At 37.8% G+C, this 15253-nt stretch overlaps 1 protein-coding gene across 2 annotated transcripts in view; it reads left to right on the top strand.

Annotated features, from left to right (window-relative positions):
• The window catches only part of htr4 (5-hydroxytryptamine receptor 4), a 141198-nt gene that overhangs the window by 99536 nt on the left and 26409 nt on the right, over window positions 1-15253 (top strand). For both annotated transcript variants that reach the window (XM_037977435.1, XM_017429781.3), the window contains exon 6: window positions 1915-2516. In XM_037977435.1, the coding sequence (XP_037833363.1) occupies window positions 1915-2516 (602 nt within the window). The remainder of the gene's footprint in view (window positions 1-1914; window positions 2517-15253) is intronic.

Raw genomic sequence — 15253 nt, 5'->3', positions numbered from 1 at the left:
AGTGAAGTATTGGTCCAGGTGGAGTGAAGTATTGGTCCAGGTGGAGTGAAGGATTGGTCCAGGTGGAGTGAAGTATTGGTCCAGGTGGAGTGAAGTATTGGTCCAGGTGGAGTGAAGTATTGGTCCAGGTGGAGTGAAGACTTTTTAGAGAGTTTTGGGACATCATTATAATAGTCCTTAAAAGTGATAAATGCATGCATGTCAAGCTGACCACAACTGAGAAAAGGCCCCATTTAGAAGTGAATTTTCTGTTAAAATCAATATCTAGAGAGAAGCGGAAGTTTGTCTGAATGCCAGTCTAAATTACATCCGAGCTGGCTGTCAGCTCAGTTTCGCAGCAGTTAAAGTGGCACACACACACACCCACGTACGCACACACACACTCCTTTCCAATTTTTCTAATACACATTAACCTGTTTTTAGCACAACTGGAATGTAAAGTTAATACTGCGCAGTGGCAGTGGCTCTCGGTGGGTTTAATTAGTGCTGTTTGAATATTCTGTAAGGCCAGTCAGTTCTGGCACAAACTGAAGCTCCAAAACACAACAAAACAACCACAACTAAGGTGACAAGAGACAGACTTTGTTATGTCTCTGTGGTTGTTTGTGCTGGCCTCTGCTGGCGTTTTGGCTTTCTGGAATTCCAGCTCTGATTGAGCGAAAACATGGTTGGTTTACACAAAGCCACATCACAAAAATCAACCAGGTTTGGGTTTATGTGTGGGTTCTGTTAACAGGAAGGCAATCATTAGAGATTTTACCGTACACTGTATGGCAATATTTCAGCTATCAAACAAGTTGCACTTTTCAAATTTCACATTAAATTCTCTAAGTGTAAATTATTCTGTATAATAATACATACAAACATCAGAGAAACTGGAGTTATTTGAGGGTTCCCATGGAAGGAACAATAGTGCTGTTTCACATTTGGTTTGTAGCTTTGAAGTTACATTTTTTAATCTTTATTATCCCCTAGGTGCACTTTCTTTCATTCCAAAACAAAACAAAAAAAGCCTTTATACAAGACAAATCTCCACATTGTTCATTAAGAAGTCTAACTGCTGCAGGAATAAGTGAATTTTTTTAGTCTGTCTATTCTTCATCTTGACGAATGCAACCTGAAAAGCATCCTATCTCTCACTATGGAGGATCTGCTCGGACCTTAGTGTGTAACAAATAAATCATAATAAGCATAAACATAAACAATAATAATAATAATAAAAGATTTTCTGCTTGTCACTCTTAGAGTTCTGTAGCTAGTTCTGGACCCTTAATTTCACTGTAGTAGCTGAGAGTCATTGACAAGAGATGTGGATTCTGGGACCAACTAATTGCACAAGATTGATTTTCAAAACTTTTAACCTTTGGAGTCAACTTTGTCTGTCTGTAAGCAAAATATCTCACAAACCACTGATCAAATATTAAAAAAACTCTCAGAAAGTAATCTTTGCATGTACAGCAACAGTCATCCAAATTCAAGATGGATACCACAGGTAATCAAAGTTATCCAACACAAAAACTGCTATAATGCAGTCAAACTTACAGATATTGAGCTAAACTTGGTGTGGTAGTAGCTGAGAATTGTAGTTTAAAAACTATATTATGTTAATGATTCTGAAATAGAATTTTATATTTGTGGAACATGATTGTTATATCATATTATGACTGATTGTAAAGAACATCTCATGTTTGTGAATCCAAAGGTATTATGACTACTTACAAATAAGATTGTTAAATTTTAGTCTGAGCACTAACACATCTCACAAGATCTCACAGAATTCAATGATATTTATATAACAAGGCTGCTTTTCACCATGAGATGAATTTAGCTTAAAACTCTGGCATGAAAGGCAGCAGGCAATTTGCATTTCTTCACAGAATGCTAGTCTTTTCATTTGATTCTGTTTTTTGTCAGATTGAGGAAAGACGCCGAAGCAGCAACTCCACCTCCTGTGTCTTCATGGTCAACAAGCCATACGCCCTCACTTGCTCTGTGGTGGCCTTCTACATCCCCCTGGTCCTCATGGTGCTGGCTTACCAGAGGATCTACATCACGGCTCGAGCGCACGCCCTACAGATCAGCATGTTGCAGCGGGCCGGTGGGGCCGGGGCCAGCACTCCTGGTACTTCAGGTGCCAGTACAGGAGTGGGTGCTGGTGCAGACTCTGCTGACCATCAACGCAATCACCGCATGCGAACAGAAACAAAGGCAGCAAAGACACTATGCATCATTATGGGATGTTTCTGCCTCTGTTGGGCACCATTCTTTGTCACCAATGTGGTGGACCCATTTATAGACTACTCAGTGCCCGAACAGCTGTGGACCGCCTGCCTGTGGCTGGGTTACATAAACTCCATGCTGAACCCCATCCTCTACGCCTTCCTCAACAAATCCTTCCGCCGTGCCTTCCTCATCATCCTGTGTTGTGGGAGGAAGAGGTACCGCAGGCCGTCCATCATGGCACCAAGCACTACCTGTACAGCCACCCAGATCAACGGTTCCACACACGTACTCAAGTAAGTTCTTTAAATCACTTATTTACTCTGCAGCGGCGGCGTTTTGTCTCCAGCTGCTGAAACTGATGAGAAGAAGTTTTGAGACTTAATTTTCTCTGCAGGGTGTTAGTTTTTGTTATTAGATCATAAAGGCCATATGCTGTCTTTAAAAAGCACAGTTGGAGGTGCAGTTTAAGCTACAGTTTACTTCTATCTTAATAACAAACTAAACAGCATACAATATAAAATTTCATGGCAGTTTTAAGCCAAATGTCACAGTTTTTCAACAGTAAGTTAAATGAGCAGAATAAGCACACTATAACTCATGAATTTGCATTTTTTAACATTAATTAGAGTATATTTTATTTTCTCTTCCACCGAACGAACTATTATCTGTTCAGATGTGCAGAGAAATATTTCCTTGTACATCAGTAAAGTCAGGTAATAGTAACTTTTCCTCAGTATGTTTTCAGACTGTTGTTCAGAATATCAGAAAGCAGAAAAGCACATTTGTCTGATGTTTGATCTCAGTACAGATATCACTGTAGGTGTGTTCTTGTAAATGTACATCTCGTAGTACCGTGACAATCAGGACTGTGTGAGACAAAAGAGACTTTTTCAGGTGTGAGGCAGAGATGACTTTATTTCTATAAATACCTCTCATAGCCCCCTATTATAACCAAAATTATTTTAGTTTGAATGTGTCTTGAAACACTTCATACTGAAGGATCTAAAATGTTTATCTTATATTTGTACAAAATGTGCAAACTTTGTTTTGGGTTCAGCAGCATTCCGTTGCTCATAATGACACAACAAGCAAAATATTTCTCAGCTAGACCTCATAGGTCAGGTGGGATACACTGTAATGTTTTAAACATCATCCTCCTGCTGAATGTCACCACACATCTATTAATAATGGAAAATGAGCAATATTTTTTTTTCTCGCTGATCTGAGAACCATGTGAGATGATTTTAGATTCCTGCAGTAATATGACAGCAACATATGGGCCAAATTGGTGCTGACTGCTAGAGACATTATTGAGGTAGGCGTAATTGAAAACAATCACTGAATGTGTTTATAATGGCTCCGAAGTTCCAGTCAATTAATGTCCGTTCTGTTGAAATTACGTTTAAAGTTTTCATCCCCTTCTGACATTTGTGAACCACATCCAGAGAGCTAATACTTACCACATGATAGAGCCAATAATGTCAGCTTTTCCATGTGGTAATCATCTTCTTTTATTTAAAAAAATATACATAAATTGATAGTTGCTAAACAGTTTTTGTGCTGACTGTTGGTGTATGCCTGAATATATATAAATATATATAATAAAAAGCACTGGATGACTGTGAATATATTAATAACTTGGTACATGTTTTCAACATCTTAATGAGTAAGCAGGGGTCAAGCTTATGTTCCTGTTTTTAAAAATCATAGGATAAATAAATTTATAGCTTAGCCTCGTGAACTGCAAAGCTGTTTGCAGCAAATGTGCGGAAGATGCTTTCGATTATCAGTATCCCACCTCAGATAGCTTTCCATCATGTTTTGTTTGTTTGTTTTTTTAGCAAACAAACTCTGTTGTTGTGTACGCTCAAAGTCAGTTTGATTCAGTGAATGTTATCACTCATCCAGAGGAAATATTCATTTATAATTTTGTGTTTTTGTGCAGGACCTGAGTTGTAATAGAAGCTATTTTCTTGCAAATGTTCTCAGCGTACCGCTCGCTGTGCTACTGATACGAACTCTACAGTCCAATGACAACTGTGGGCTGGAAACCAGCCAATAAAGTCTAATATCCCCTGAAAGCTTGAACCCGAACAACTGGCTGTTCAAACATTTAACAAGATTCTGTTTGGCCTAATTTACAGCCCACAGTGGCATCCTGAGGTTTTGGCACCACATATTAGTTTTTGTGTCTCCAGATTTAAAAACACATAAAAGAAAGCTCGTTTTCCAAAAGTAATAACATTAAAAAGGATGTATTTGATATTTTGGGACCCCTGCCTGGTCAGTACTCAATGTTTAACTATGCTTAACAGCCCACTTTGGTGATTATCACAGCTTGTCACCACTTTCTGTAGTTAGCACAGCTTTTAGGAGTTGCTTTAGTTTTTAAAAGCCCCGTAGTGGAATAAGGATAAGACACGGATAAAGGCAGAGGATGAGACAAAGCCATAAACATTCTGGCAGAAACCACAATAAATAAATAAATAAATAAATAAATAAACCGTGGCAACATTTATTGAATGAACTAATGACAGGTAAACAACAGTGTACAGCAATAAGCAACAACACAGGAGCGAGAAGACTAATACAAAAATACAAAACATTAAACCAAGACAACCTGAACTAAGCAATCCCACAGAAAACACGGATCGTGACGTCAACATCCCTGATGCTCTGAGCGAATGTCACTTTTCTGAAGAAAACACGGAAAAGTGAAGAAATGATGACACTTTTTCATGTGCGTTGAAATACAGAGTCACAGGTGGGGGGTCCAGCCAGGGGGCGGTCATGAAATCAGAACAAAACACAACTCCTTCTTCACAGACACACACTTCCTTTCCACTGAGGAGTTTTTAGATTGGACCTTCTTTTATGTAAGCTTTAAGCCACGCTCTGTTACAGCCTGTCAGACTCAGAGCTTTTAAAATGCCAGGAGTGTGTCAGTGGGACCAAAATTGAATTTTAGGTTCATCAAGAGTGAGGCACAAGGTGACATTAATTCGTGTCTGACTCACAATGCCATGATTCATCTCCCCTGCTGCGTTCTGTTATCAGTCAGAGGAAGTGATGGCTAAAAAAAAAACCTCTCATTCACCTTCTGGAAGTCAGATCTCTCTCAAACACAGTGACCCATTGAGATGCTAATCAAAAAGCTGATTTCAAATGTGACGCATTTCATTGGGTAAACAACCACCTGACCGCCGCTCAGGTGGACCAACTAACCCACATGTTGCTCATTCAGTCTGAGCAGACAGAAGTTTGTTCCTGTTTGACCCTCTGTGAACTCTTCTTCAGAGTGAATATTAATGCTCAGAAAGGTCATGACTAAAAAGAAGAACACACTCACTGGCAAACTCAGTAGAGTGGTGAAGAGGAGGCCTCTTGGTCTTTTTTGACAACTTACGATGAAGATGGAGATAGGAGGCAAAATAAGATGCCTGCATATGAATAAAAAACAGACATAAACAGTAAGAATTTTAAATAGATTCAGATCAGTGAGGCTTGCAGGCCACAAAAACAAACAGAATATCTGAAGTTGTACTTTTTAAAGAAAATAAACAGTTGATTAAAAACTTCTATCATATCAGATATTGAGGGGCAGCCATTTCTGGACTGAGCACAGTAGGAGTGTTAACAAAAACACAAAAAATGGGGCTTTGTGCAAAATTTAAAAACACTCCAAAGCAGCAGATGTGTTTTAACTCTCTTTCAGTAACTTAGCAATGATCAGCAAGATGAATTTTCTGTATTATAGATAATAAAACATGTTACCCTCTGTTTGAGCCGCATGATCTGGTTGAAACAAACTTTTGGTGTTTGTTGCTGTTATTACCAACACTACTACAATTCTTTTCTGAAACAGTAGATGTCACTAATAAGAAAACTCTTTCAAATTATTTATTTTTTAAAAAGGGACATGGTGCATTTAATCAACAGCCAAACAAGTCAAATGTAAAATGTTCCTGAGTTTGCAAAGGGATCATTTATTCAGCAAGAATGATTCTAGAAAAAGAGTTCTACAGGAGATTCATGCTTCATACACAAACACAACAACCATTTTAAGGTAGATGCATGAAGGAACAAATCTGCTTGCAGAGTAATTTAATAATGAAATGGATCAGATTTTATTGGTGCAAAGATGCAATAAACCGAGTCAGGATTTAATTCCAAAACTGCATCGGCACACGGCATCTTTCCCAATCCAATCAAGTCGGGCACATATGTGAAGTTCCTCTCCACATCCCTCATGTACACAATCATGGTCGCAGCCGTTTGTTGGTTTGGTTGCTTGTTTTTACATGAATCCTGATTAGTAAATCTGTATGAGCAGCCTTTTTGAAAGATGTTGCCACAAATAATTCTAAGATGATTCAGTGTTTCTTCTGCTAAAAGAGATAAGACAGGAGTTTAAAAGTTTCCTTTCTCTGCATTCAAAAAATTCAGCCAGCTGTTAGATTCACCACCACGGTGGTATTTCTGGCTCATTTCATGCAGTTTTGAACCTTCTTGAGATAAAAAAATAAATTAGATCTCATTCTGAGATGTTTGTTCAGTAATTTATGAACGATATGCGAGGCAGACAAAGATATTGTTTGGTATGAGAGGAGAGAACCTTAGTTTGCATCTTTCATTCCCAGAAGTGCTTTTAGTGAATTTGCTAAATATAAGTCAACAAATATTCTGCAATCCTGCAAAATCCTCTGTGAAATACTTGTTAATGATGATGAATCAGACACTTAAAGCCGCCTCATAATACCTATATTTTTTCGAGGCGTATGAAAACACTTGAATTTAAAGACTCACCCACACAGTAACTCTATGCCTGCTAAGTATTTATGCTCTCACTGGAGTCATTTATCTGAGGAGTGTCAAGAGAACAAACCGCATCAAGGAGCGTTCTTCACCGTTAGAGGTGAAGTGAGAAAAGGAGGAAAGAGGTGAGCATCTGTAAAAAAAAGATAAGATTAAAAATGATGAGAACAAGACAAGGAACAAGGGGGTGCATTAGACAAAAGATATGGGAGGAAAAACGGTTCAGAAAAAAGAGGAATGTAACATAGTTAAAAAATAAGGGCCTACGGGAAAGGAAGGGAAGTGATTTGTAGTGGGGTAGGAATAGATAAATGATTATAAAAGAGGAGAAGGAATGAAAACGAAGGAAAAAACAGCAACATATTAAAAGAAAATGACAGAGCTATGGCAAAAAAAGGCGGATTGAAATGCAAAAACGGTAAAGGAGAAGTAAAACAAGGTGACCTGACTGCGACAACGACATTATAAGGTAGCTGGTTAAAGTGGAGGTAAGAAAAAATGATGTAAAAGTCAAGCAGAGTGGAAAAGAAAGAGGAGGTAGGAAGACAAAAAGGAGATAAATGTCTGCAAAAAGAAGAAAAGGGAGAATATAATTCATCCGAACAGAAGGACAGGAAATGAGGCAGAAAGCGTGTGGAATATCTAAAATGTTCCTAACTTTCTGTTTGTGTTGGTTCTCTCCATCTGCTGCTCTATCAGTGACAGGCAGCATGAATAATGCCCGACGCTTTTAAAGCCTCTGTGTAATCACCAGTTTCCATTATTTGTGACACAGTAAGGTAATATTTGTGAGCTTACGCTTCCTGCAGAGAGATGAAATGTTTAACTGGCGGTCTGCTGCTGACGCTTCTGTTTCAGCCGCTCGGAGGTGGTTAAACACACAGCCGTAAAGTGTCCCTGACTGATCCAACAATAACTTTAGAAAGAGTGGAATCTTGGATTTATACTCACTGTTTTTGCAGGGAATATATAAATCATGAAGGTAGCTGAGATATTTTTCAATATTTTTGGCATACTGCTACAAGACTCAAACCTGTTTATGTCTTTGATTTTGTGATCCCAGCCAGCCCTGAAGTAGAATCTGCTTCAGGCTAAACTCCTTCTGCTAATATCTTCTGATATAGTTACTTTTTGTTTAACAAATAATTTCAACAAGTAATTTCACTTTAAATAAGTAAAATTTGAACAACTATCACACTTGTGGGCCCCCTGTTGGTGTGGGGGCTCTCTTAGACCTCAGACTAACTTTGATCTAAGTTTTCTCAGTTTAGGAAACGAGGCTTCTTCAGTTTGTGGTCGTTATTTCAAAATATTCTTTGTGTCAAGGGCCGAGGAGAACGAGGTGAACCCCGAAGTACAGACTTCTTTAAGTGAAAACAAAAATTTATTCTTAAACAAAAGGCTGACGTGGCCGCAAAAATCCAAGAACCAAACAAAAACAAAACGGCAAGGCAAGGCGAGAGACACGGGACTAGAGACAATGAATAATCGACATATCAGGGACAATGAACCAGCGAGGGAATGGAGAAAGTGACCGGGTTTTAAAGACAGAGGAATAATTATGAGAAGTGGACGTGGCAAGTAAACAAGTGCAGACAAAGACACAAAGAAAAAACAACAAAAACCCATATTCTGACACTGTGGCTGAAGAACTTTAGAATTACTTCATGTATTGTTAATAAATTTAACAAATGCACATTTTATCTGTTTGTCTTTTTAACCTTGACATGAAAATGTAATAATATGGGTCCGTATAAGTGGAAATCAGCGTGGCTAGCAGCTCTGCGGGGTTTGGGGGGGACTTCCAGTGATAATTTGTTCGGCTGCAAACGGTTTAAAGGAAAGTGAAGAAAATTTGTCACTTTCCTTCTTCCTGATGGGACCTCCTTGGTGTTGCTGCCCGGCAGCTTCCTCCTCATGTGCTGGGAGTTTGTTTTTCACTGCATGAGAAAACAGATGTGGGGCTTGACAGCATGTCAAACATGTAAACTGTCTGAATGTCATGTAATGGCCCATTATATCCGTCCATCCATTCCTTTTCTACACCCACCTATTCAGGGCTGCACCCAGTGAAAAAATTACAAATTCCATAAAAAGCCATCAAAACTTCTTGGTTTGAGATCACAGCACCAACCCCTGCTCCATCAGGCTCCATCAGGCTCCATCTTGATGATTTATTCACATTTTGAAACAAATGGGTCTTTTTTTATTCCTTTTCTGTAATCTGTATTATTCAGAACAAAAAATATCACATAAAGAAATCCAGTCTAAAGCCTGAAATATATTTACAATTATTTATTTTATTATTTTTGATACTAGTATTGTTGTCAAAGAAGATTTAAAGTATTTTGCTCTTTATGGAAGCACAATAACAAGACAAAATAAATTAGTTTTTTAAAACCTATTAAAGATATAATTCAACCGGAACAATTTTAATTGGTTTATTGTTTCCCTCAGTTCCACTTGCATTCAGTTTTTTTTCATCATTTAGTTTTTCTGACTTCTTACTTTAAATAATCCAATTCTTCTAATTACACAAGTACTTTTTACCAAACAGTAATGAAGGTTAGACATCAGACGTTAAAGAAAATTGATTAATTGTGGAAACATTTATGGCCTAAATGATCAATTGGATGCAACCTTCAGGTACATAAATAAAACCCCATAACGTATTTGGTTTTGATTTTATCTTATATTTTATCTTTAGTCTCCCTAAAAGCCTAAAAAGGGATTTTTTTTCAAAGTGGGGAATAAAATGCAATATAAAAAAATACCTGAAAAACATTTTCTACGTGTTTTGAGTGTGGTATTCAAATCTAAAAGTAGCTTGAGTGCACATCTTTTTTTAATTTCCAACTATTCTAGGACATACATACAAAACAAACCATTTGATCGTCACAAAAAATGAGATGTCTCTTTTGCAACACACACCCATCTAAAAAAAACTTCTCCTCTAAACCTTAATTAGGTTTTAAATGGATTCAATTAGGCACTTGTGCATTTTTAAATTGAATATAATCCAGTTGATCTAAATACTTTATCTCATTCTTTTAATGGAAGGATTTCTTTTTATGTGACAAATGGATTTGATTGATGCAGCTGCGCATATTACAAACATTTCATAAAACAGCTTCTTCAGACAAATGTGTCAGACTTATCTAAATAAAGAGATGATTATATCTGATTAGCAAGAGGCTTTCTGTGGCGCATGACTGCAAAAAACCCAGATTTCAGAAAAGTGCCTTTAATTAAATTCACATCAGTGAAATAGAGTTAGGTTCGAGTTTGCCTGCAGCAGAATTTCTTTGTTTTTTTTTCTTGATGTTTAACCAAAATAAATCAAAGCTTATTTTTTGACTGTTGTGTTGTGCATTTGATTGGGCAGCTAAACAGACCTGTGTCTTGTTATATTAATATATATATATAGGGGAGACCGGGTATGGTTGTAACATAGGGAGAGTTGTAACACCACCAGTTCCACCAATCAGGGATAAGATAGGAGTTACATGATCATTTCAGTGTTTACCCGCTTCCTCCCCAATCCCATATTGTGATTGTCAAGGCTGTAAACAGGCACATGCAGATACTAAGGAGAAAAAACGGAATTTGAGGTAAGAAAGTAAATTTTTTGACCATGACTATATTTTGTTTAGTACTTATACTGTTGCAGATAAAACCATATGACTTACATTAGATGAAAATGTAATTTCTCAGGCAAAATGTGATGCATTTTCCTGTGCTAATTTCAAACCGCTATGCTACTACAGCTAGCTAAACATGGCAGACAGGNTACATACAACTAAGAACATTTTGATTTTAATAATTTTACAGAATGCCAAGGCAGTGGATACGAAAGACTGATAGGCGTGTGCCTGCAGATGTTTTAAAAAAGGCATCTGATGAGGTCATAAAGAAGAGCAAGTCAGTCAGATCAGTTGCGAAGGCGCATGGGATCTGCCATGTAACACTGAGCAGATACTGCAAATCACTGCAGAAGCTGAGAGAACAGGGGTCCAGTGATCTTCCCAGTGTAGGTTATGAGGTGCAGGAGGAAGTATTGGCTGACTATTTGACTCAGGCAGCAGACCTGTATTATGGCCTGACTCCAAGTGAGGTAAGCATATGACAGGTTAGTCACTGGAGACAAGAGAAGAATTGAATACCAGCGTAGGTGTTTTCTATTCCTCTTTCTTTTTGGTCAGAAAATTTGCATATCGACTGGCAGTAACATATAATATCAAACACCCACAAACATGGGATGAGAAGCAGATGGCAGGGCCTGACTGGTTCACATTATTTATGAAGCGGAACCCTAGCCTGTCAATAAGGAGTCCTGAGGCAACCAGCCTTACACGGGCCACAAGTTTTAACCGCCAAAATGTGGAACGTTTCTTCAACAGCCTTGGACAGGTCATTGAGAGATACAACTTCGACAGGAGCGATATATGGAATGTAGATGAAACTGGCGTAACAACAGTTCAATCACCAGACCGTGTTGTTGCTCGTCGTGGTGTCAAGCAGGTGGGTGCGATGACATCAGGTAAGAGAGGTGTGCTCGTGTCAGTAGCATGCGCTGTGCAAGCGCTGGGAAATGCAATTCCTCCCTTCTTTGTATTCCCCCGTAAAGGTTACAAGGAACTCTTCATTCAGAGTGGGCCAACAGAGAGTGCAGGAAGTGGTAATGCCTCAGGATGGATGCAAGAGGAAGACTTCCTCTTATTCCTTGCTCATTTTGCAAAACACACAAAGGTCAGCCCAGAGAAGAAGGTTTTACTTTTGCTGGATAATCACTGTTCACATATATCTGTTAAAGCTATTGATTTCTGCAAAGAAAAGGGAATAGTGCTACTTACCTTCCCCCCCACTGTAGCCATAAACTTCAGCCACTGGACCGCAGTGTCTACGGCCCATTTAAGAAAATGGTGAACGCTGCAAGTGATGCCTGGATGTTCTTGTATTGTTCTTTTAATTCACTAAACCTCTTTTTGAAGCATATCACATGGTGTGGCCTCTGTTTTTGCTTCTTTTGTCTAATTGTTACAACTTACCCCAGCAGGTGTTACAACCTACCCCGGTAGCGGGGTAGGTTGTAACAAAGGAACACCGTGTATTTGACATGAACTCATGAGGTCTGTGATATTCTTGCAGAGGTTTGAATTGGTGCCATTTGTAGTAAACAAATGTGGGTATTTTGTATAAAAGTTTGAGAACTCTAGCTTAAAAATTCTGTGAGTTAAAGGTGCTGGAGCAAAAAGTGTTACAACCATACCCGGTCTCCCCTATATATATATATATATATATATATATATATATATATATATATATATATATATATATTAATAACTCCTCCCTTCTGTGTAAACCTATCAGGACTCTTTCATTCATAACGTCAAATTTTACCATCAACATTATTTTTTTTTCACTCTTTTAAGCAGCGTTTGATCACAGCTGGGTGATAAAATCCTAACAGAAGCTTTATTTTAAGACTTAACTTTTTGCACTCATTAAAAACTTTCAGTTCTGATGTTTTCTGATGGCGTTATTACATCAGTTAACTGAGGTTAAATGAGGACAGCAGACAAATATCAGAGCAGTGAGGCTCAGCAGCTTCAGCTGTGTCAATACAGTTGTTGCAAAAATAGTTTCTTTACTTTAGTAAGACTCCAAATTTTATTTAAACAACTGATACAAGTTAGAAATATCTAATAACTTCTGCGAAGAAATGAATAAAAATAATAAGACCAGCAGAATGTAGTGAAGCTAAAATCGCTTATGTTAACAAGATGTTAAATGGGAGTACACAAAATGTGTATTAGAGACAAAATACCAAATAGAAAAAGAAATGTACTTGTAAAGTATGTTGTCGTTAATTTTAATCTGTGTGACCTAAACTTTCAGCTCCTTGTTTGCTCAACACTGGTGAGACTTGTGTGAATGTGGAAGAAGCTGATGATGCAGCTGAAACTCAAGTGGTTTTAGCAAAGGTTCTGCCCAGGATTAAAGCACAAACTCTTTCAATGAAGTCAAGTTAATTGATTGTATATTACGTTCCTGAAACTGAGCATTAAAATATCTGTGGGGGGTTTTGAGGCTGGATTTCCCCTGGCAGGACAAAAACCAGCTTCTCTTCATTATTCACTCATTTGCCTCCAGTTGGGATTGCCTTCAGCCAAAAAATAAATAAAAAGTTGCTGCCACTCAGCCTCCTGGAGTTCAGTTTGTTGTGTAAACTGAAGGAGAGTCATAATAAAGGGTCAGACAATGATAAATATTCAAAGATACAATGCATACAGACCATATTGTGTGAAATTGTCTGCACAAACATTACCTGTCTGCATCACTTTCAGTAGAAACGCATGAACTAAAATCAGCACACACTCGGGTCCATGCACGCATGGAACTGCATTACCGTTAAGAAAACACTCCCATCTTTTGACAAAAGTGTTTCTTTCATCAAGATTGTCAAATAAGGACCAGCTGTGAGGAAGCAAAAGACAAACTGAAACAAAGAATTTTAAATAACTCGATGCAAAGAAACGGTAAACTATGACACAATGCCACATCTTCATTTTCTGTTCCTTATCTGTTTCTGCTCTCATGCCGTGCATTCATTTGACAGCTTATTTCCAAAAGTATTCAGAAAGCGCCTGTGCATTTGTGTTATAATAGACTTGAAGCAGTACTGCAGACGCTACTTATCTCTCTTGTTAATGTCTTATGTCAGCTTGTTGATAGTGGCACCCACTTCTGCAGGATGAAACAGAAAAAGATAACAGGTGTTTCTCATCTGCAGGAAGGGAAGAAATGGATCGTGTCTATTTTTGAATTTCCTCTCCTATTTTCTTTCTGCGTTACTCTTTACATCTGCATTTCTGTGTGTCTGTGCTTGCATTTGTTTCTGTTTGTCAAGACTGCATTGTCTGTCGGATGTAAACAAACCCAAACAAAGAATCCTAACAGGAAATGTTGTCTTCAGATTGTTGGGTTAAACACCATTTCAGTGCCGTCAGCTGCATTTGGCCACAAACTCGCAACAAATAAAGCATCTAACATGCCTCACATGCTCTCAACCAAATGCTATAGTATAGACAGTACTTATTAAAATGAAAGATAGTCATTTAAAAAAATATTTATATATTTTTTTCTCTTCTGAAAATTGAAGCTGAGTTGTTTGACCCAACAACAACTAAATCCGAGCCAATACAGACCCCAAAAATGATACATTTTTCTAATTAAATCCCACTTTTGGATAAAGTTACATGATCCAGATTTGCTTTAATTTGATCATGTTTTGTTTTTTGTTTTTTTGGTGTTTGGTCAAAGACTTGGTTTGGAAAACATAATCCCTTAAACCACCACTTGGCGTTTGTTTAAACTAGAATGGAAAATAATGAAAATATTGTGGATGCACAAATGTTCATCAAGATTAATTCAACTAAAGCTCCTAGTTCATCGTTTTCAAACAGAAGAAATGTCAAAGGAACCTCGGTCTGCAGCCTCTGACAGAACGAGTCACTCGGAGTCACTGATTATAGGTCGTATGTTGCCATAGCAACCAGAGTCACTTGGTACAAACTACAATTACTGTTTGAACCACAGTATTATGATGCAAAAGACTTTACTGAGGAAAATTGATCTTTCTGAGATGTTATATAACAGCACATTTGTCCTCAGGAATAATCTACCGTTGAGTGGCCAATAGAAATCAATCTTGTGTTAAAGTAAAAACCTACCTGTTGGTTAGAAATGTACCTTATCGCCTTTAAAACTTCTGTGGGATGGAAAATGGAAGGAAAGATTTAATGCACAGAATTTACAAAAGGAAAATTAAAAATATATTGCTTGAAACAGTTTGTTTTAAATTACCAAGGCTACTCATTTATTGATGGCAGTTTTAATTTGCATTTTTGCAAACAGTAGTTTTATTTAAATAAAGTAAAACAACTTATTTTATAGACATGACTGTAACTTTCCTGCCTACAGCTGACCAAATATCTGAATATTCAAAGTAAAGTGAAAATATCTTTGGAATTTAAACATTTAAAATACTTACACCCCTTCCATCTTAAAAAAACATCCATCCATCCATCCATCCATCCATCCCTCCCTCCGTCCATCCATCCATCCATCCATCCATCCATCCATCCATCCATCCATCAATCCATCCTTCCCTACCTCCATCCATCCATCCATCCATCCATCCATCCATCCCTCC

Source organism: Kryptolebias marmoratus, linkage group LG9, assembly GCF_001649575.2.
Source record: "Kryptolebias marmoratus isolate JLee-2015 linkage group LG9, ASM164957v2, whole genome shotgun sequence".
NCBI lineage: Eukaryota > Metazoa > Chordata > Actinopteri > Cyprinodontiformes > Rivulidae > Kryptolebias > Kryptolebias marmoratus.
The sequence above is the reverse complement of the archived record's forward strand: the minus strand, read 5'-3'. Positions and strand labels throughout refer to the sequence as shown.